Consider the following 23671-nt stretch of genomic DNA (forward strand, 5'->3'; position numbering starts at 1 on the left):
GTGAAAATATTTTAAAAGGGTTGTAGCCTTGTAGGTGTAAATATTACATAAGAGGACATTTTAGACATTTCCCCCATGTAACTTTCAACATGGGGGGTATTTTCTTTAAGGGAAAATGATCCGTACTGCAGACTTTACCTAAGCTTAGGTACTGCCACATTAAAAAAAGTTACATATTAAACCTTTGAATTTAATAAACATACATAACCCCCCTGAATTTTACATAAACCCTCCATGAATTTTACATAATCCCCCCTGCTTTACCTAAGATAGGTACTGCATGTTTTACCTAACTTTTCCCTTTTCTTTAATATAAAGTATATATATATATATATATATATGAAATAAATATATTATTACATGTGGATTTTTTTAAATAGTTATACCACTTCTTCTCTTGCGATTAACGATCATATTTTTTGTATTTTTTTTTGTAATGTTTTTATATGAGTACGTTGCCTAGCTTAAATCGCCAACAAGCATTGATAGCTTCAACTACAAACTATCTCATTGGAATTATGGAATATTGGATTGGATGCAATATTGCAATAAGTTCCCTATTCTTAAATGCAATTTCAAATTTTTCTTTAAAAAAAATAATATTATTATAATAATGCTTATTTAAAATGAGAATTAAGTTTTGACTTTATCAACAAGGTTTTAGTTTATAAAATTCATTTTCCGTTTATCAACATGTAGTTTATAAAATGAGAATAAAATTCTATGGAGTATGCATACAGATAAAACGACGTTTTTTTTTTAACATGTAGTTTTTGTTACTAGTAATCTCATACCTCTGCTAATTAAAAAAACTTTTAAAAAAACCAACTTATTTTTACAATAGATGACACATATCTCTGAACAGGATAGTATCTCTATTAACAGCAGCATCCAAATTTTATTTATTTAGTTATTTGTTTATTTTTGAAAAGCAGAAGGGATGTCAATTTCACTGGGAGCTTGGTATGTTATTTATTGAACTTTAAACAACAATTAATTACGAGTATTTTTTTTCTTATCAACATTTATAATATGGATCATTGCCCCTTCACGTATATAGGGTTTTAAACATTTAAACATCAAACAAAATAATGCAAAAGCAACGTGCCATCATGTAAAGTTTAAAGGACGCACCATCATTCATCATTGCAGGCCATGAATATGACTTTTGTGTGTTTGTTTTTTCCATCAATCATGAATACGACTTTTGTGTGTGTGTGTTTTTTCAATCAATAATGGACGTTAATAAGGCATTACCATGCAAATGATATGCAATTACTTAACGCTATAACATTTGGTTAGTCTACTGTTAAAAGACATGCAACGTAAAGGCGACGGTCAGGGGTTTAAATATCACCTCATATCTCCATGTTACATGATTTAACCTCCTCATGTTGTCTAAAGTTGCGCTTTAGACAAAGAACCTGGTTATACACTTATATATAGACGGCATGTTTAGCTTCAATTCGGTTTGCCCCCAATTTTAAGGTCAAACCCAAAACGGTAATGACAATTATTTATCAGATTCATATGAAAAAAGCATCCAAGTATGTTAGTTGGCATAGTACTTTGAGCACATTTTTGAAATGTAATAATTATGCTGCAAAAGTAAGTTAGTTATACAATAATAATAATAATAAGTAACAAAACAAACGGCTTAATTGGTGCCTTTAAAGTTTAAACCACACCAATCACTGGCTTTACATCACAATGTACAGTCAAAGGAAAATATAGATACAGATTATGTCCTTATACGATATTGATTGATCATACACATTTACAACAAATACACCATCATACTCTCTGTTACTAAAATAAATAGTTGAGTGGTTGGGTAAAAGTGGTTATGATTCTAGGTAATTTCTAACTTTCTGTTTATTTAGGGTCAAAGTAATTAAATTTGAGAAAGGGGAGATGGGGATTTGATATTCAAACAAGCTAGGCAGCCTGCCACTAATACCTCTAAACTTCTACGCGCTAACTTGATGCAATGAGCATATCGGTAATTTACTTCCCCTCTTGAACATAACTATTCAGATTCCATTTGTAAGAAATAGTACCTAGAGCTGCATGTAGGTCTTCATATGTCAAAAATGTATGATCAAAACTTGTTCAGCTCCCTTTAACCTGCAAACCAATATAGCATAGATTACTTCACCATATGTAGGACTGTAGATATATTGTGGGAAAATGGGTGTATTTAGAAACGGGTCAAAACACATTATTTCTTTTTCTTTTTTGAAAAGCAAATAGGTTATTTCTAGCATGGGTCAGAATGGGACAGGTCAAAAATGCTTTTTTATTGTATTTTTTCGCTTAAATAATTGAAGTTCTGGATATGACTACAAAAACCATATTACTAACAAGTAAAATTTATGATCTGGATATTTCTATCATCTGAATACACTTTGAATAGCTCAACTTGTTTAAATAGTTCCACACATTTGACCTCTTTCCTGTTGAGTTAAAATGTTTAAGCCACTTAACCTATTTGACCGATTTGAAATTAAAAAAAAAAAAAACAAAAACAAAATCACCCCATTTAAGCATACAGCTCTGCTCAAGGTACATGTCACACTATGTGCAGATTAGGTATTACACTATTAAGACCAAGCATAATTATAAAGCGTTTTATATCCCAAGAACATTGCAACATCTGATTATCATGTGGCGCAATGCAAGAGTTCAGTAATCAGGCTTAGCATTTCAGACAATTGATAACTGGGATTTTGTTTCAAAATAACACTGGGCTATGTTAAAACAAGATCCAAGGATGATGACCCACTTACTTATAAATAGGGTGATTGGTTCAATCTGGGTTATGGTATCTCTCTAAAGGTCAACAGGTAACAAAAAAACATAGCTTACAAGGGAAATGACTTAAAAGAGTTTGTCAAAGTCGCCAAAAGTATACGTTTAATGCATAAAACCCCTTCATCGGAAAACCAAGTCACCCAAGAAATTGAAACTTGTGGGAAATTGAGCCTAGAACCTCCTGTCAAGAATCCCAATCAATCAATTGTCCTATCCCTATGGGATAATGCGTAAAACTTCTTACGTCATTTTATTCAAAGAATTTATATACATCTCATAATTATTTAGACAAGGAAATTAGACTATTATGAAGACTTTGGAAAATTTAATGAATTTCCTTGACCAACCCCACCACAGCGGCTTCAATATGTATTTAAAAATATGACTCAGTATGACCAAAACCAGTTTTGACCCATTACCAAGCTGTCCATTCGTCACCTCTACAAAAAAAAACCAAAAAAAAAACATAGCTTTACAACATGAGCCCATTACCTTCTCTGTGCTTATATTACGAAGTCCTGTCAAAACTTCAGCAAAATCTATCGGGGGCAAGCATGAAAATTTTATTTTTTCTCCGGTGCATGGATGAATAAATCTGCATATAAATATGATAGACAAACTTGCTCAGAAAAAACAAAAACAATGATAAACCAATGGGACTTTAAGACAAAGAAAAAAGGTTTTAGTCGACTAACCCAAGAGTCAAAGCATGGAGACAAGGTCTCTCAAGTTTACCAATAAGCTGTGAAAGCTGACCATGTATGCTTGATGGGTTGTTGAGCTGCAGTCGTGACATGGCCATGTTCTTAGAACCTCCATACACCTCATCTCCCATTAAAGGAAAACCCAGGTACTTTGCATGTGCTCGAATCTGTTTCAGAGCATCACAATAAGATACTCCATAACAGCTAGTATCCAACTCATACTCATAACATTATACAAATACAATTAAGGGATTAGTACCCATAATGTAAACAACTTTACACGAATTGTTATAGTGTGTATCGAACTTCAATCTTGTGTATTGTATGTAATGAACTTTCAAATTGTATGTATTCAACCAATCAAAACTTGACAAGTGGCAACTTATATGGTTGCCACATATACTCGGATACATACAATGCACAAGATTTAAAAGTTTATTACATACAATAGACGTGATTGAAGTTCGATACATACTAAAACTATTTGTGTAAAGTTGTTTAGATTCTAAAATACTAATCCCTACAATTAACTATAATCTAACACAATGTTAATGAAAACGATACCTGGTGGGTGCGCCCCGTCTCTAACCTCCACTCGACCAATGCACATCCACCACCAGCAAGTATCTCAACTACTCTGTACCTGATGATCAATAGATTAACTCAATCAGATAGTTGTATAGCACATTAAGGGTTAAGCCCATTAAGTCGTTAACCGTTCTAACTTCTTTGAACAAATTTAGGTAATGATCAAACATAACTTGAATAATCAAACTTAGATCTCCTGTTGGACTCAAATTGTATCAGTTTAGTAGTTCAAATATGATTACAAAAACTACATTATCACAATAATAATCCACACATAAAGAAAGTGAAATAATATTTGTATTAAGAATACACTTTGGAGTTTGGCCAACTTTTGATCTGTTTAGTTACACTTTTTGATTTGACTAATTTGAGATAAAACATAACTCAAGTCTCAAACTGGCCTTTTCATAAATAAATCGGGTCAACACCTCTACATATACGACTTTACTGAGATTCCTTTTATGCGTAATCACTATCGTTTTATGATAAATCAAGGAAATGGTTTAGATTTTTCTTTGATACATCTTTTGAGAAGACAGAAGTGGTGTATACTCTGTTCTTTTTGGGCATTGGGATGATTGTATAAGGAGAGCAATCTGCTAGTTCGAGTCAATTAATCAAGAGAAAAGGAAATGGTTTAGCTGTAAAAATACGAGGAAAAGGTTCCTCAACAATACTTAAAGTGCCCTGGAATATTCAGTGTTTATATGGATGACAGGTAGATGTGGTAATTTCTACCCATCTATCATGAATGGGTTACTTGTGCTTATCTCAAACAGCTCAGAATAAAAAGAATATCTAGAAATAGAACGTCCAAATGGGTTGAAAGCCACCCGTAATCTATTTTAAATGCATACAACCTTCTAAATTGTGTATTAAAAATTTAGGTTCTTATTAGATAGAGTTTTTTAATCACATCTAATATATTAACTAATTACAAAAAGAAGTCTTGGCAAAAGAAAAATAAAGTGGTTGTGGGTCAGGCCAACCCAGACCATACTAAAAACTACCTGTTTTGACCTGTTACCCAACTCATTCAACCCGCCCATCTTGCCATCTTTGATACTAAGAATAAAAGAAGACCTTGAATCACCTACTAGCAGCATGGCGAGACTTTCCACATTTGGTGGGACCCGTATCAGCAGTCATACGAATACGATTTGTCAAATCACGACCAATTGGAATATCAACACGTCCCGCAACTGGTGATGGAACTCCACAAGTGAGACTCACGTATATCCTCTGGATGGTGTGTTGCTTGAATTGTTGAGATAAATGGGCGTGTGAATGCTCATCCTGTGTTGTCCCATAAAATTAGAGAGAGAGAGAGACCAAAATGTATGCCTTCCATGCAAATTAAGCATCATTCTTATAAAATTAATGAGAAAAGCATTAAAATCTTCCCTAAATATATAACACTTGCTTCTTGTATCGTCTCACTAAAAGCTACATTTTAATTTTCTGGATATAATTCTATCCAGCCTTGTTCCAGACAACCGCTCAAGTTCAAGTAATTTACTTTTGTAACCACTAAGTCACTACTCACTAACAATATAGCTTCACAAATATTCTTTACAAGAGGTGTTTGGGATAGCAGCCAAACATACATAAAACTACGTTTCTTTCATATGTTAGATTTGTTCCTAGATGAACAGCGCAAATACAAAAATGAAAGGAAAAAAACATCAGGTATGTAAGCTTATGGCTTTTACTTATTAAGTATTGGATTGTCATTAAGTACGAAAAAAATGCTTAAACTTATTGGCTTATTTCTTTGAGAAAAAACTCGAACGCTCACAAGGACAAGTTCACCCAAAGACTTCAGTCAAACTTTGGCTTACAACACATAAGCTTAAGCAATGAGCCCTTAAACTAAGCTGACCGAAACTCCCCATCATATGTGATACATTTATTGTTGACATCATCCACTTTCATCTAGTTTCTGAATTTCACAGGAGTGGTTGCTTGTTTACAGAGAAAAATCAACTTTTACTGTTCAGAAAGTGAAGCACTCACTCATAAAATGAATGAAATGGCAGAAATGATGTTAGTCAAGGAACTACCTTTGCAACAACAAGTAATCCACTGGTGCCTTTATCTAACCTATGCACTATCCCAGGACGAATTGATGCTTCATTAGTACCAAAACTGGGATCTGAGCAAGTCTGATCTGTAGAGATTTCGTCCAGCTCATTGTCAGACAAATCGTCAGGATTTAAGAGGGAATCTTGAAACGAAGGGATCGGGAGACTGCAATGATGAAGAATGGCATTTACTAGTGTCCCAGTAGCATTTCCTGGTGCTGGATGAACAACCTGAACAAGAAATGTAAATCATGATCGAGATTGTGATCAGTGATTGTACATATATAACTAAAGATGGCAATTTCGACCATCTGATTAAAAATGAGTCACTTCGAAATGTGTTTTAGCTTAAACGGGTCATAGTCAAATCAAAAAAATTAGATAAAAGGGCAACGGATCAAATAGGTTGAAAGTCGCTCAAAGTGGCAACTTCTATTATATGAATGCAAATCCTAATTCGATAGTGAGTCTCAGATTGTTATTGCAAAAACAACCATATAAGTCCAGAAAAATAAGTTGAAAACATTAAAATACCCATCCACAAAAGCAATGCATGTTAAAAAAAATGATGTGATTACCATGTGTGCAGGCTTGTTAACAACCAATATGTGTTCATCTTCATAAATAATATCTAAAGCTATATCCTCTCCTTCAGCTTTTAAGGGTTGCAACTCTGATATTGTGCATTCAACCTTATCGCCATGTCTTAACATGTGGGAGGCCTGGAGTAACATTGTACATTGAGATATATTAGATAACTAACATCTGAGTGTTTGACAGAAAGTGATTGTGGTTATCATTATTTTATCTATACAGAATAGAAAATGATCAGATTTGGAAAACCAAGAATATTAAGACAGATGTAGATAACTAAACTACCCCTCACAGCCTAACTTTAAGCAGCTGTTATCTGAATCTAATTATGATAACTTAAACTGCAATTAACACTATAGAAACACAGAACCAAGAAATCGGCTTCATGCTCTTTGAACAAAGATGTTAATCCATAGGAAACAAATAATATATTATATATCCTTTCATGATCCCTCCTACCATCCTCTCCTTGTAGCTACTGTTGTCACATTAAAAGGGTACAAAGATATTACATCTTAAAACTGGACAACATATCTGTTCTCGGAAAATCCTTACATCATTATTGAAATTAAAATACTCCTACAGGCTACAGTCCTATTAATATACTCTCTTTTTCTCCCTGCTCTCTCCCTCCAACGGCTCTTTTATCTCTCCAGATCCAAATCTAGATCTGAGATTGAGGCTGAGATAGAGATTGAGAGGTTGAGATTAAGAGTTTGAGATCGAGAGTCTCCCCTATTCGGTTTTGGCTTCGCCTGCCGTCGGATATTTTTGCAAGGGTTATAGCCCTGGGCCTGAGGTCCGGTCCCTTCCACTTCGGTAGATCTGGAAGTAGCCTCTCTACCATTGAGTAGGGATAAGGTTTGTCTACATCATACCTCCCCCATACCCCAGTTTATGCTGGGATTGGGTACCGTTGCTGTTGCTGCTGCTGTTGTCCTATTAATACATGTCCTCAAATTTCCTAACTAATATATCTACACTACTACATTTAGCATACAACCATTTCCAAGTTGGCCTATTGGTAAGGCATTCCAGAGGTCTCAAAAGAGACTTGGTTTCGAATCTCACTGGATCAAAATCTTAGCAAAAGCCCAGGAAACAGCCAAAGGAAAGCTAGAATTTTGAATAGCGACCCCTCTCCGATCTTATTACATAAAGCATTCATCTTTTTGAGGCACAATGATCTTTAAACTAAAGAGATTATATCTCAACTTATATATATTTATATAAACAAATACATATTCTAGCGCAGATACAATGCTAGTCAATAAAACCACATGCCAAATTATTAAAAATACTAACTTACATAATCCATAAGAACAAAATGCACAAAAAGGGGTTATACTTATACCTTAACAACAACATGATGATTAACAGAAACAAGTCCTGACTTAATACTTGACTGAACTCTAGCTCTACTAATCCCACTTATCCTATTAGATATCCAGCTATCCAACCTCATCTTTTTGCCTTCTTCAACGCTTTCTTCGAGCCGAACACCGGCGTAATTCGTTCGACTCTCTGTTTCGGCATCTGGGTAGTCAGTTAAACTGGAATGAGATGCAAAGGAAGGTTTTTGATGATGAAATATTGATGGGTTTTTGTTGAAAAATGATTTGAAAGAATTGGTTAGGGTTCTTGTTGTGGCAGGGGAAAATGGTGGTGCTGCTGGTGAGGTTATTAGTGTGTGGATTAGTGACATTTTTTGTTTTGGATGATGATGGGCTTTGGTTTGTTTGGTCCTAGTTCATGTAAAGTTTATTATGTCCTGTGATTGAAACATTTACTATGCCAATATTTTCTTTTTTCGTAATAAAACGAGATATATCACCTGACGTTGTCTTGAGAGATATTACATTTGTGAACGATTTAATAGAAAAAATTATTTAAAACTATTAAACTAAATATTTTTCAGTACAAATAACAATATATGTCTAAAAGTAAGTATATTAATACTGATAACACTTTTAGAGGAATAAGAAAATATGTTACGGACATAATACGTAACAATATCAGAAAAAGATATCGCAATGAAATATTTTTAATATTAGTTATGACATTCGATAACGATGAGATAATGCGTTACAAATAGGTATGCCTTCCTAGATCGGGTTAAAAACTACAAACTTTTTAAAGAAATAACATGTTTTATTCAAATGATTTAAAATAAAACAAAAGTTGACATTTGTCACTTAAAAAACGAACATTATAAGTTTTGTGTGAAAGTAAAAGTAGTTCGCATAAAAAGTTTAGTGTTTAAAGTGTAAGAACCTAAAATGTTGTTGTGAAAATAAATTAAAAAAATCAAAAAGTTTAAAAGTTTAGTGCTAAAACTACTAAAGTGAAAGGGGTTTAAATGTTGTATTGAAAATAAAAAGAATAAAAATGTCACTATTCTTTGCACTCGACAGTTAAAAAACAAACACTAATTTTTTTGTGTGAAAGTCGCATAAAAAAAAAACAAACACTAATTTTTTTGTGTGAAAGTCGCATAAAAGTTTAATGCTAAAAGTGTAATGGCTAAAATGTTGTGGTTAACATAAAAGAAAATCAAAAATTATAAAAGTTTAGTGCTAAAAGTGTAAAGGATTTAAATAGTGTGATGAAATGGTTAAAAAATATTACTTAATTTTATTAAAAGATACGTTTTAAAAACTAAAAGACTAAAAGGATCCTAAAAGTTTAAAAACAAAAAAAATATATAAAAAGAAAGTTTTAAAAATAAAAGTAAAAAAAAAAAGTATAAGTAAATAAAAACTAACTAAGGTTGCTTTTGTCTTGTGTAGTGACATTCAGAAGTATTTTTACATTATATGGCTTAAAAAGAACTTTCTTTAATTAGCAAAATTTATTGTCTTGTCTGATTGTTGTTTATAGTGACTCAGCGAGTGTTCGGAAGTTTAGTGGGTCAAACAGTATGATCCAAAAAGTGCAGCTTCCACTGGACCAACAGATCCAATACTGTAGTTTGCCACCGCCACTAGAACCACCCGTTGCCGCCACCGCCGCCGCATTGCGTGAGTACCCATCTCGTATATATATATATATATATATATGGGTACAATCAAATAAGAACAGTTTTAAAATAAGAACAGTGAGAACACCTTAAAAATATCATTTTGATGCATTAAAAGTCCATAAAACCAACATAGTGCAGAACTAATTATCTTTATTTAAGTGTTTAACAAGACATTGATCCGTCAAAATCAAAATAATCACGTTTTTTGTTAGATACATTTTAAAAACTAAAAGACTAAAAGGATCCTAAAAGTTTAAAAACAAAAAAAAAATAAATAAAAAGAAAGTTTCAAAAATAAAAATACAAAAAAAAAGTATAAGCAAATAAAAACTAAACTATATAAGCAAATAAAAACTAAACTAAGGTTGCTTTTGTCTTGTGTAGTGACGTTTAGAAGTATTTTCACATTATATGGCTTAAAAAGAACTTTCTTTTTAATTAGCAAAATTTATTGTCTTGTATGATTGTTGTTTGTAGCGACTCAGCGAGTGTTCGGAAGTTTAGTGGGTCAAATAGTATGATCCAAAAAGTGCAGCTTCCACTAACCCAACAGATCCAATACTGTAGTTTGCACGAATTTTCATGCTTTTCTTTTTAATATATATATATTATAATAAAGGGAAAATATATTCTGTTAGGACAACAGCAACCAGGTAGATACGGTTAACAGCATGATAACTTTCCCTTAAAATAAAACAAAGGTTTTTAGGGAGAAAAAACATAATCACACAAATATCAAAACAATAATATGCATGTAGTCACCTACAGGAAGAAGAAAAAAAACGAGTAGATAATCTCATGATTATTTTCAAAGATCAAACACTTACTAAAAGCAAAATCTATATGTTTTCCTATAATAACAAATAAAGTGGAGAAACATATGGCTAATCAAAAACGATATTTCAATGTTTATGTTGTAACGTACTTGAGTATTTCAATGTCTCAATGGAATATACACTCAACCATTGTATATTTGTATGCGTGTTATACTCATTTGTGTGTCATTATCTCATATACAAACACATCTAACTTTTACATTTTTCCCGATTAGCTATTAGATAACTTAAACATTTTTTTATAGTGCTAGTAACCTTCAGCTGCAGTTTCTATAATCACTCATGCAATTCTTTTGTTCCATAATCCTTTATATTTGTCTTTTTGATCGGTTAACATATTTGTCAATTATTAAATTTGATAAATGAATTATATCATCAATTTATAGGCTTTAGTGTTAGAATCTTTGGTAATTTATTTACTTCAATTTCAAGTTGTTTAAAATCTCCCTCTAACGTTGAAAAACCAAATATATATCAATAATCTATAGATAAATCTCACAATTTTGGTTCTAAATGTTTTTAAACGTATGTGAGGTTCTTACCATTTTTCTCAACATTCATTAAAGTCTCATCTTTATGCGTTGTGATGGAACAACTTGATCAGTTTTTCGCACAACTATTAATTCTTACATAGAAGACTTAAGTTTCTAACCAAAAACCACTTTTTAAGGGGAATAAAATACAATAAGTTATTGACACATTGTGAAGAGAGGTGATGAAGAGGTGAATCGTTAAGGCGTATATGTGAAATAGACATGTTAAAATGGATAAATGAATTGGTTCACCTAAGATGATAGAATGATAATGGGGTCCATTCTTTTGTTTATATTATTTATTGTATTTTGATTGGGTATATTATAGCATATTGTTAAATTATTGGAGAAAAATAAAATAAAAGAAGTATTAAAAAAATGTTACTTTATAATGGCAAATGAAAATTTTATAGTATAATAATAAAATTGTAGATATATATGCTAAAATGTAAATTCTATTATCTAATATGAAATAATTAGTTTTGAATATTTTAATTTGTAAGTATGTAATGCAAAATTATTGACAAAAATTGAATTAATATGTGGTAAACAATCACTACAATGAAAGTCTCATCTAAAATAGTCAATCATAAAAACTGTTATGTTGTGGCCCACATACAAGTTGATATCGTATCGATATTATATAAATATACATATATCCTAAACAAAAGGGTAGTTATATAAAAACTAAAATTTATATATAAACCATTGAAAGGATTATTTTATGATAAACAATCATTTTGTTACATTAAAATCCAAACAACATTCACATTCAAATTCTAAACTACTTTGCAGTTCTTCATCGTCATCTTGATCTTCATTTATCTCATTACCCAGAGGTTAACTTGACCCCTCACTAACTCTTGAATCCTAGTTCCAAATAATTTTTCACATGTGTTGACCAACTCGATTTCGCTTAGCTCTTTAAAAAAATCAACATCATCTAAGAAAGATATTTCCTTTGGTTGGAAATCCATAGATTGTCCATTGCTCAATGTGGCCCTCATCGAAGGATATAGGTAACAATTCTCATGATGATACAGTTACAGTGTCAACATCATCTTAAATCTCTCGCCCAAACACATTTTACATAGCTCTCATAAGTTATGTCGTCTCAATAGTATCAGATCCTTGAGGGATGCCTAACTCGTATATTCTTTTAAGTACATCTCGGCTAAAATCATGAATCATTCCTCACGCAGAGTCATAAATCTTTTTGTTTTCATTCGTCATAAGGTGAAAGTCCCATCTAAAACAGTCAATCACAAAAACTGCCAAAACCGTGAGTTTATCATCATATATGTCGATATATAAGGGTTTGATACTTTGATATCTAACCAAATACTAAGTTAATAACCAAATAAGAATTTTTTATGTTCAAACCACCATAAAGTAAATTTTATAGCATATTAATATATAATAAAAAGAATAAACTGAGGTGATAGTTATAAGTTTAGATGATTTAGATGAAATGTTAATTTTTAGGGCGAGTTACCTATTTGGAATAACTGGCTCTCAAGCAAATGTATAGCTTCATGTCCTATCCTATAAATATGTCACGTACAATCTCCCTTCATTCATTCGCTTATTACGGTAGAATAAAAATTAAATTTTCGTCATATGATATCTTCACCATCGATCAATATCCCTAACCAATAATATATAATGGCCATCACCTATTTAAACAATTACCAGAGATCATTCTACAATTATCATCACCTATATATAAAAATTATATATATATAACTTCTTAATATGCATATCAAAAAATAGGAAAATAATTAATATGCTTAAATAATAAGGTTAAAGATGTGTCTACAAATTTAGTGATGACACATAATATGATTAAAAGTGAAGATTTAGAAATAGAATGAGTTTTATTTATGTGTCAGAATCTTTTAGACATATTTTTAGACATACATTTTAGACATATATATGATTACTCAGAAAATATGTTGATAATGTAGGCTTAAACCTTTTGGTTTAAAAAATATAGTATAAATATAAATAGAAACAAAAATATAAGGGTGTTGACATCACTCGGATTAAAGGCGATTGGTTCTCTCGACCACTAGTGGAACACCGCCGCCAACGGTGAACCACTCACGGCCCTCACGGGTGGTGGTAATCGGGTGAAACTTCCACTCCCTACAACCACTCATTCTCTTCTATTTCTCCTTTCTTTATTTTGTTCTTTTTTGTTTCTTTTTTTTTTGTCTTTTTTTTGTAAGAAATAGTGTGGTGTGAGTGGTGACAATGTCAAAAAATTTGGGTGAGTGGTGAATTTGAGGTGGTGTAATATGATTGGTTGGAAGTGAGCGGTGTGTGCCGTTGGTGGTGGTGATGCCATCACCCTAAATATCAATAAAATAATATTATAAGATTATTCCTGTCATTTAAAGTTTGGATTAAGATTGATCATAGTATAACCAAAGTTGACCCTTAATCCTAAACCAAGCAATACTTCTTTTGGATATTGACAAGAGCATTTGGTCAAAGTCAAAGGAACCCATCTCCACTCCCACACCTCAGGTCTCTCTTTACACTTTATTCATTTATTTTATATTTTAAAACTCAGTTGGATTCCAGACAGTATCTATCTAATAAAAATGCTTCCAATTACTCTCTCTTTTTTATTTTCACCAGCGTCTTTCTTTCACTTCAACACCAAACCCTAACACCCCCCCTTTTCTTTAAAGTTTTTAAACCTTAGGATAATTGGAATTTAATTACAATTTACATCCTTTCCTGGGTTTTCTTGAAACCCTAAGAAAAAATATAAAAAAGTTGATTTTTTTCTTCTTAAATTTTAAATGGTTGTGTTTACAAAAAACCCTAGAAACTCATAAAAGGGTTTTTTTTTTTTAAATATATATTTTTTTTGGAAAGATTTTTATATGGGTTTATGTTTAAAATTAGAAAGTTGGTTGCTTTATGTTTAAAAATTAAATCTTTTTTGGGTTTTCATGAAACCCATTAAGATTCACGCAAAGGGTTTTACATTTATGTAGTTCTGTTAAACCCAATTAGTAATTTATTTACTGAAAATCAAGAAAAAGTGGTTTTTCTTATTGTAATTTTGTAGGTAATTTATTTTGGGTTTTTCAAAGGTAAATTTGTGTGCATTAAGGGTAAAAATGGAGGATTGTGATCAATGCAAGGTGTTTGTTGGTGGAATTTCATGGGAAACAACAGAAGAGGTGTTGAGGGAGCATTTTAGGTACTATGGGAATGTAGTTAGTTCAGTAATTGCTAGAGACCGAATTACGGGTAGTCCTCGTGGGTTCGCTTTTGTTTCGTTTGCAGATTCATCAGCTCTTGATAAAGTTCTTGGTGACAGTCATAATATCCTTGGCAGAACGGTTTGTTTTCGTTTCGTCTTATTATTAGTAATTAATTGGTTTGAATGAGTTGTTTCTTGGTTGAGTTTTGTTGTGTTGACTAATGGTTTTGATTTGTATGTATAGTTGAAGCACTGTTATTAGTACTTATTTGACTTTTTGAGTGTTGCATTAGCTGTTTTTGAAGTAATATAGGGGCTGTTGGTAGTTGGATGTGCATTTTGAAAGTGAGTAGGATGATGTTAAGAATTAATTAACTGTCGACTGATAAGCTAGATTTAGGTTGCTGATTTTACGTATTATGGGACAAATCTGTTTTCGTTTAAGTAACTTTTTGTATGTTTTTTCTATCTTGAATAGTTTGCCTAAATGATCACTTTGAATCAGGAATATACATCCAAACACCCCCTCTTAGATTTATGGTTTTGGCTCGAGGGAGTGGGATGTTGGTGAAAGTATGAAGGAAGGATATTTGGAGTTAATACAGCTCAAAAAGCTAAATAAATAGATACAAAATGAGTCATTATGTACTTGAAAGTCCTAGTTGGTTGAATTTTGGCAGCTTTGGTGAGTGACTGATTTTGTTGACTTTAATTTACTTTTTTGTGGAATAATATGGACCTATCTTGAACAATAAATATTAAATGACACTCATTTTTGGCTTTGAAACTGTTAGTACTTAGTATGTTGAATTTGGAATATGTTTTTTCGTTCACCTTAAGTTGTTTTTTAGTGGTAATTCAATTCTTGTTTTTATTTTATTTTATTTTTTAAAATCAGTAAATCCTTGATTTTCTTTCAATTTTGGCAAGGATGATAATTTTTTTGTACAAGCAACAAAAATGATAGGTACGACAGGGTGATATGTCAAAAGGTCGATTTCTTACATTGCATGGTCATTGGTCAAAATGTGAAATCACTGTCCTTGTTACCTACATTTATGCTTGTAGACATTAGCAGTTTGTCACTCTCACTCTTTGATAAGAAAAATACGTAAATTTAATTATTGGAGGTCAACTACAGATGTCTTTGTGAACCAATCTAAATTGGAATATGTCAATTTGTTACAAATGTGACACAGGTGATTAGAAGCAGCAAAAGGGGTGGGTCGGTTGGTCAACAAGTCAAAAATAGTAAGTTTGATTTGGGTCAGATTGGGTAATGTGTCAAACAAGTAATCTCGTTACGGGCCAGGCTAACCTGAAACGTTTTTGTCCAAGTATTTTATGAGCTCCTCTTTGTTCAATATGAGCAAAAATGATGTTTTTATGAATGACAAATTCACTCTTCAGTCTTCACCCTTGTCCCGTTTGTGGTTCGAACAGTTGAATCCATAACTACTTGGTTTTGGAGCATATGTAACAACAATAGTCTACCTTCCCTTTTAACCCTAGTCTGCATTTACAATACATTTTGGGAGACTTCTGACCTGTTAAAGATAAAGCTTAACCTAAGTAAAAAATTCTCAGCTCTTGTGATGTAAAGATTTGTTGAATGTATTATGTGTTGTTAGGTGTAAAACCTGTCTTGGTTGTTTACCTCATCTGGTGTCAAGTTTTCTTCTAATGAACTGAAAGTCAAATCCATCATAAATAGTTACATGAAACAGTTAGCATGGATTCATATCTTTTTGTTCATCATAAAAACTACATATTTGATGTTTTTGGATAGGTTGAAGTGAAAAAGGCTGTACCAAAAGGTGAACAAAACCAAATTCAGCAAGAACAGAATCGTGGACAGAGTAGGAATTACAGAAGCAATGGTATTAAAAGCAACGATAATTACTTAAAGACTAAAAAGATTTTTGTAGGTGGGTTGTCTGCTAACTTAACTGAAGACGACTTCAAAATCTACTTTGAAAAATTTGGTAGAATAACTGATGTGGTTGTGATGCATGACAACGTGACCCACAGGCCACGTGGGTTCGGGTTCATAACTTTTGACACCGAGGATTCCGTCGAAGAAGTTATGCAGAGAAACTTCCATGAATTGTGTGGTAAACTTGTGGAGGTTAAAAGGGCAGTTCCTAAAGAGATTAGTGGCGGCACTACTAGTGGCAATAGGGAATCTAACTTTAATGGTCATCAACAGGCTCAGTTTAGACCTACATACGAGGTTCTTCCTGCTTATGGACCGTTTCCAGGATATGGTGGTTATCCTTTCGGTGGCGGTGTCTATGGTGGTGCCTATCCGGTTAGTGGGTATGGGTTAACACCCGTTTCGCCAAGGGTTCCATGGGGTGGTCCTGCAATGGTCAGCATGAGGGCCAGTCCATTGCCATTACCAGTTTTTCCAGCTTACTTAAATGGTGGGTTAATGGGCATGGCAGCGAATGGATATAACGGAATTGTGGGACCCGTACCGGGTGGGATGCCTGGTCAGCTCATTGGGAATGTTGTAGATAACAATTCTTTGGGGTCATCTGGTGGTATGGAGGGTAGCAAAAATGACCAAAGTGGTGTTGGAGGTAACATGGTCTGAAGACTGAACTGACTACTAGATTGGAAAACTTTCTCATACTGATTTGGGCTTGAGGGTATTTTGGTCATTTAACCATGATACCTTTTTGTTTTAGGCACCTCTAACTGTGGATGGGATAAAAAGATGTTGGTTTCTGTGTATCATTTTCTAGTGTTTTTTTAATAATTCATGAATTCTGGATCTGGGTTTATGTAAAATAGTTTCTTTAAATTCAAATTTATGTTTATTTGGTTATGAATGATTCCAAATGTTTATTTTGCTTTTGATTAAAGTTGCACAAGTTACAAGGAGCGTCAAAGAGGCCCAAAAGAGAATTCTTTATACATAGTAATAATAATAAGGGGGGAAAATGATTCGTACGACAGATTTTACCTAAGGTCACTTTATAAAGGTTACAAGTTAAACCTTTGAATTTGATAAATATATATAGCCTCCTTGAATTTTACATAATCTCCTCTGAATTATACATAATCCTTATATTTTATCTAAGATAGATACTGCATGTTTTACCAAACATTTCCCCATAATAATATTATAGGAGTAATTATAACTTTGAAATAGTGTTAGTGGCCAAACATTTCCCCATAATAATATTATAGGAGTAATTATAACTTTGAAATAGTATTAGATAACAATCACTAGGAATAAATTAAACTGTTACATTAGCCTCACTTTAAAGTTTAATTTAACAAAAATTATCACGCTAATATATATCAGTTAAAAATCATATCCTCGACACAAAAAAATTGTGATGATAACCATGGTGATGCTACCATGCTGAGATCAAATAACGTCAACACCAAAACTTTAAAGACCGGATGACAACTTTGTACGTACTAGATTATCGTGAGTCATCAATGAACCTTTCTAACAAGGTCTTCTTTCGGAATAAAAAACCGACTATATGAGCTAAAATTCTTCGGGGGTGTAATGGTGTATCAAGTGTTGAGAATATACCACAAAAGTACTTTCTAGTCTGCTCCTAGCTTGTAGTGTGGGTGGTGTGGACGCTGTTGTTGGTCAACCACCTTGGCGTCATGGGGTCCTACAACGGGGGTTGCGTCATTTAGGGGGTCGTTGGCTGACGTCTTTGTGGCGACGCTCGTTTGCGCATGGGACGTTCAGTGTTGTTCAAACCTTTTCTTTTTGGTTCAACGGTTAAAAAAAATGTTTTAAGAGTTTTTAACTGACTAAAATGAAGAAAAAAAAAATTCTTTCATTTTTATATCCCTACATATACAATACTAAACGACATCCATATCATTCTATAAAAAATGGATAACTTTCACACAAATAATTCACTTTCGTCATCAACTTCATCTAATTTTCAAATAACAACTCATCATCCACACAACTATTCTCACCATTTGAATGTAAGAAAAAGAATTTGTGTGTATGTAACTTGTTTTTAGCTATTATAGTAGAAAAGAAACTTTGTTTTAGTTCATTGTATGTAAGTTTGTCTCAAAATTGAACGAATGGTGTAAGAAATCAGTCGGATACTAACGTGGCACTATCAAACATCTGATACGTAGCCAAATGAGAGACCAACACATCAGCATTTAGCAAATTATTTACACGATTAGTTCAGTTTAACAGGTTACTTACATACAATGAACCGAAACAAAGTTTATTTTCTTACTGTAGTAGCCGAAAATAAGTTACTCCAATCATTCGCACAACATTACCTTTCACAACCACTATACTCTTCACAACTACCACAATCATTCAAAAATTGCTACCAATCTCAAGTTTCACCTCTATAGCAATTCCTACAACTACAACCAACAAAATATGTGGAATAGTTATCACCACAATTTTCGTCTTGACATTTTCAATGCCAAGAAATATCACAACCTTCTTCCCAAACAATATTACAAGTCACAACCTTCTCCTCTTCAAACATAACACACTCTTTTAAAACAACAGTGCATACTGCATAGTACATGAACAAACTCCGATCATGGACGGCTATATTTGATAGATTAAAATATTTTGATAAGCATACAAAAAATAGCATAACTAATTTCAGTATTTTTTTTTTGTCAATATCACTTTTTTTTAAAAAACATAAAAATAAATAAGCTATAATTGAAACATCAAATCGCAGCAAAGAACCCAACCACAAAAAGAGCAAAGAACAGGTTGTTGCTGGCGAAGAAATCAACTTTGTGCCGGCGAACAGTAGATGAGTTTGAGTTACAACGTGGACTGCTCATATTTTGTGTCGTCCGATCGATTTATCACTAATGCCACACCTGAGTGATGAAATACATTTTAAATCCTATCCCTTTATGTTTCAAGTGCGTGTTTGTTTTAAACTTATCCTCTTCTCCTTTTAGTTTAACTAATACATGGCACGTTTTTTCTGTTCAAAAAACCAAAAACATGGCACCTAGCACGTTGTGATAAATTGCAGCATATGGATACAACTCATACAAGCCAAGGTTACTAGTCCACAACTCATCCCAGCAGGCAACAATGACCCAACAGGAGGACCCTAGCGGACTCTTGAAACTCCACATTTCTATGATTAAACAAGTCAGACTTGCAATTAGTCAGTTAATTAGGATCTCACTTTTGCTTTATGTCATCGATTTTGCTTTATATTTTTCCCGTTTTGCATCAATTAAGGAAAAGACTTTCTGAATGGGGTATAAGAACTTGGGGTCGCGGATCTCTTCCTTGATGTCGATGGTGTGAAAACACTTCTTGATGTCGATTCCAAAAACCAAGGAGAGGTTCCCCACTTTTCTTTGATCCTCGATCTCTTTTTGTTCTTCTCTCGTGTGAGTTTTGTAATTTTTCTCTGTAAAACCTATTCACGTACCTTTTTTATGATTCCTATACTACTCCGTGTCTACTACGTACCACTGACAATTCAAGACAATATACCAAATGATGCAATGGTATGCATGCATTAAATAACCCATCATGGAATCTCAGCTTGAAATCTTTTCTTCAGTTTGACATACAATTGAATCACTAAGTTCAAATAAATTAACATATCCTTCATTTTAAAACACACATCTACCTCTTTGATAGATATTAGTGACCCGCACAAGGACTAAAAACAAAACCAACGGTTTGAACTTGTATGATGAAAAATGAAAATACCAAGCTATGATAACCATAGCAGTCACCCTAGGGTTGTATATCTGGGACTTCTTGCAAGTTCTCCTTTTTTAGCCGATTACATTGCAAATGAATATCGATCACAACATGATTCAAACCCGATAGACAAACCATTAACCCTAGGTTTTATCGGAACACAATAAAACATACCAACCTTGGTTCATATACATAGAAATATTAACACCTCCAGGAACAGTATATAAATGTTAAGTGAACAAACAAAAGTAACATGATATCACTATAGATTGTCAATATTGTTCTGCAAACCCTAAAAATGATCACCGCAAAACAAAGCCAAAAACATATACAGCTCAAGCACACACTCAACTATGTGCACAAGTTTTCATTAGTAAATCTGATAGTAACAAGACTCTTAACACTGTCATTTGATTTATTTGTGGGTAAGTCATAATACCAAAAGAAGAAAGGAAAAGAAACATGAAAACCGAAACCAAAAGCAGCCACTTACCTCAATTACCAGCAGCACAAATCAGTCCTCAAATCATCCTATTTGTTTGTGTATAACTCCCATCACAATCACCAGGCTTTTCATCTACAATTGCTTTACAAAACCCGAGTTCTTGTGAGCAGTTTTTTTTTTCCCATTATGGTTTGCCATCTTGAAGAGAGATTACAGTTTCAAAAGCACCAACCAACGCCTTCACTTTACTCTTCCTGCTTTCAACAAGCTTACTCGCAGTTTCTTCTATCACATTATTAAAAAGCACTTGAGCATCTTTCTTCTCCTGCTCACCTTGATGCTTTAAGACAACACTTTCAGGGGCATTGTTAGAATCGACCCTGTCTTTGGTGTTTTTCTTATCAAAACTTCTTCTGGCAATGTGTTGATCGGCTTCTTTACCCTCAACGACTCTCCCTTTTCTGAACTTAAGTCTTCTGGGACCGTTATTCTCAGACTTGACATCGAGAATCTTTCCCCTTCTGAACCTCAGCTTTATGGCTTCCTCATCTTTATCTTCTGAAAATGATGTTCTGCCCTTTCTTGTATACTTGTTGGGATTCCCTACAAAGGTCCCCACCTGCTCAGTATTAGTGAGTCCAGTTTCAATCTCTTCTTCTGAAACTTCTACTTCTTCATCATCAGTGTATTCAGACTCGTCATCTAGAGCAACCTCTTCATCATAAAAGGATTCAGAGCTTTCAGACACAGGAGGTGCAATAAACGACTCTCCTTCCAAGACATCTTTATCTGAACATGATTGCAAGCTTTCAGCCACATGAGGTGCAAATGCAGATTCTTCAAAAAGCTTCTTATCTGGAATATCCTCAGAGGTTTCATCAACTGTCAATTCTGCATTTCCAACATTTTGGCCTGGAAAAGACTCAGAAGATGAAGTAACAAAGTCAAACTCCAAAGTCTCGAGCTTGACCTCAGGTTTAGCCTCGACAAACTCTTCTTTTACAACATCTTTGTCCGGAAAAGTCTCTGAAGCTGGATTAATGAAGTCAGCATCCGGATGATTAAAGTCAAACTCCATGCTTTCAGCTTTGACCTCGGATTCAGTCTCAACAAACTCTTCTTCTACAACATTTTTGCCCAAGATAGCCTCAGAAGCCGGGTGAATAAAGCCAAACTGAATGGTCTCGTCTTTGACCACGGATTCAGCCTCAACAAACTCTTCTTCTACAACATTGTTTCCCGAAATAGACTCAGAAGCCGGATGAATAAAGTCAAACTCAATGGTCTCATCTTTGACCTCGGATTCAGCCTCAACACCATGCATTGGCTTTTTTACCTGAATCTTGTCAGAAACAGTTTGCTTGGGTTTAGTTTTTTGCAGCCTGTTTTGATCCTTTAGAGGAGCCACCTGTTTAATGCTCTTATACTTTATCGCTTTCAAACTTGCGGCTCTACTGAAAGAAGCTTTTGGGGACTTTGACTCAATCGGAACTTTCTTAGCAGCAACTGTTTTAGGTGCCATCACCGACTTATTGACAGTTTTAAGGTCTTTCTTTATTATCCCACCACTAGACCCTCCTGAACCATCAAGGCTCATCCTAACTGGACTCGGTTTCACAAGAGAAGTAGACCGTTGAAACAGTTTGGGCTCATTCTTTATAGCTTTTGAAGCCGGTTTCACTACTTGTGCTTTCTTAGACGGTAAAAAAATGTCCTTTTTATTTACCTCAACAGGGGTTTGTGTCTCTAAATCCGTAACAGGTTTAACTTTGGTCAATGTGGTCGGTTTCTTTCCTTCTACGGGCACTTTAGTTTTCGTAACTTTTTCTCTATTCACACTATTTGATGTTTTGAACTTTACAGGTATCGCAGACTTTGACTGTTCGTGTTTCTTACCGTATTTACAAAAATCATGACACGAACCAGTGGAAGCTCTAAGATAATGAGGAACAATATTACCTTCATCCCCAACGCTTTTTCGACTAATACCAATAGACGAAAACCGTCTAGTTTTTCCTCCTGAACCGCTTTCGGATTTCCTTGTCTGGTTTCCAATATCTTCTTCACTTAATGTATCCATGAAAACTAAACTTTTAAGTCCAAGATTTTATACACCTGAGATATACCAAACATCCTATTAACAAATTATATCAAGTTGATCAACAAATATTACTTCCAACATCACAATATGTGTGTGTATATATGCAGAATATATATAGATGTAGGAAAATGGTAAATCAACCTAAAAATGGCCTAAAAATCAGCCTAACAAAATGATGATGACAGTTGATAGATCATATTAATTATTAGTGTTAGATTTTTCTAGCCTATATATTCATTTTCATATTCATATGCATATATAATAATTAGCACATATAAAAGTTGAATCTAGACATAAAAGTTATATAAAAATCAAAAATAATAATAATAACAAAAAGAGAAAGCAATCCTAAATTTAGCAATAATATTAACACTGATTACTGATTACTGATTAATTGATTTCTATAAATAATTGGAAATTAAAAAAAAAATGAATATACAAATTGTTTTAGAAACATACACATTAGTATAAAAAAAAATACCTCAATTTTTTTGATCAGGAAAAATAAATAAATTATGTGTAACAAGCAGGAGATGAGCCGGAATGAATGAATCAATATAATGGGGATTGAATGAACAAAAAAGGAAAGAAAAATAAAAAAATATTAACTTAAAAAAGGGATGAAACTGAACAATCGGAGTGGTAAGCTACCTCTTTTTATTTATTAATTAAATAAGTTTATTACTAATATTATAACTTCGTTTTGGATTGCTTTTTTGAAACTGCAATATATAGCTTAATAACTAAGCTAATATAAATGGGGAGCTGAATTTAATGTATTTGCTGATGATGATGAATTTATTATTATTAAAAAAGAAAAAAGGATCGTAGAAGTAAGGTATTGAAGATGTGTGAGTTGAGCGGAAATGGATGGATTGTTATTTTGTTGTTGGGGGGTGTTGGATGTATGTATATGTATATTTGTATGTATATTTTTGGCGTGTGAATTTGGTAGATGAAAGGGAAAGAAAGAACAAAAGATGGGGGCGGGGAAAGCAAAATATTTGTTTAACAACA

General features: G+C 33.2%; 3 protein-coding genes across 3 annotated transcripts; 1 reads left to right on the plus strand and 2 right to left on the minus strand.

Moving 5' to 3' along the window:
- Positions 1–1634: 1634 nt before the first annotated feature.
- Positions 1635–8530, minus strand: LOC122588497 (RNA pseudouridine synthase 2, chloroplastic). The gene is made up of 8 exons (XM_043760629.1): positions 8139–8530; positions 6769–6912; positions 6170–6421; positions 5200–5402; positions 4083–4161; positions 3510–3685; positions 3307–3409; positions 1635–2127 (listed from the first exon to the last, which is right to left on the minus strand). Exons 1-8 carry the CDS (start codon positions 8487–8489, stop codon positions 2113–2115), a joined length of 1323 nt encoding a protein of 440 aa, XP_043616564.1. The 5' UTR covers positions 8490–8530; the 3' UTR covers positions 1635–2112.
- Positions 8531–14042: 5512 nt separating this feature from the next.
- On the plus strand, positions 14043–17231 carry LOC122588481 (RNA-binding protein 1-like). The gene is made up of 2 exons (XM_043760608.1): positions 14043–14537; positions 16188–17231. The coding sequence occupies exons 1-2, from the start codon at positions 14313–14315 to the stop codon at positions 16995–16997; spliced, it is 1035 nt and encodes a 344-aa protein (XP_043616543.1). The 5' UTR covers positions 14043–14312; the 3' UTR covers positions 16998–17231.
- Positions 17232–20336: 3105 nt separating this feature from the next.
- Positions 20337–23468, minus strand: LOC122587075. The gene is made up of 2 exons (XM_043759147.1): positions 23306–23468; positions 20337–22668 (listed from the first exon to the last, which is right to left on the minus strand). The coding sequence occupies exon 2, from the start codon at positions 22631–22633 to the stop codon at positions 20738–20740; it is 1896 nt and encodes a 631-aa protein (XP_043615082.1). The 5' UTR covers positions 22634–22668; positions 23306–23468; the 3' UTR covers positions 20337–20737.
- Between the last annotated feature and the right edge of the window lie 203 nt (positions 23469–23671).

Source organism: Erigeron canadensis, chromosome 2 (assembly GCF_010389155.1).
Source record: "Erigeron canadensis isolate Cc75 chromosome 2, C_canadensis_v1, whole genome shotgun sequence".
In the NCBI taxonomy this organism is placed as follows: domain Eukaryota; kingdom Viridiplantae; phylum Streptophyta; class Magnoliopsida; order Asterales; family Asteraceae; genus Erigeron; species Erigeron canadensis.

Coding starts and splice junctions, on each gene's coding strand:
- LOC122587075 (XM_043759147.1), bottom strand. CDS start 22,633: ATGGATACATTAAGTGAAGAAGATATTGGAAACCAGACAAGGAAATCC.
- LOC122588481 (XM_043760608.1), top strand. CDS start 14,313: ATGGAGGATTGTGATCAATGCAAGGTGTTTGTTGGTGGAATTTCATGG. Junction 14,538..16,187: donor ATAATATCCTTGGCAGAACG/GTTTGTTTTCGT, acceptor GTTTTTGGATAG/GTTGAAGTGAAAAAGGCTGT.
- LOC122588497 (XM_043760629.1), bottom strand. CDS start 8,489: ATGTCACTAATCCACACACTAATAACCTCACCAGCAGCACCACCATTT. Junction 5,403..6,169: donor GATTACTTGTTGTTGCAAAG/GTAGTTCCTTGA, acceptor GGGACAACACAG/GATGAGCATTCACACGCCCA. Junction 4,162..5,199: donor TCTCGCCATGCTGCTAGTAG/GTGATTCAAGGT, acceptor ATTGATCATCAG/GTACAGAGTAGTTGAGATAC.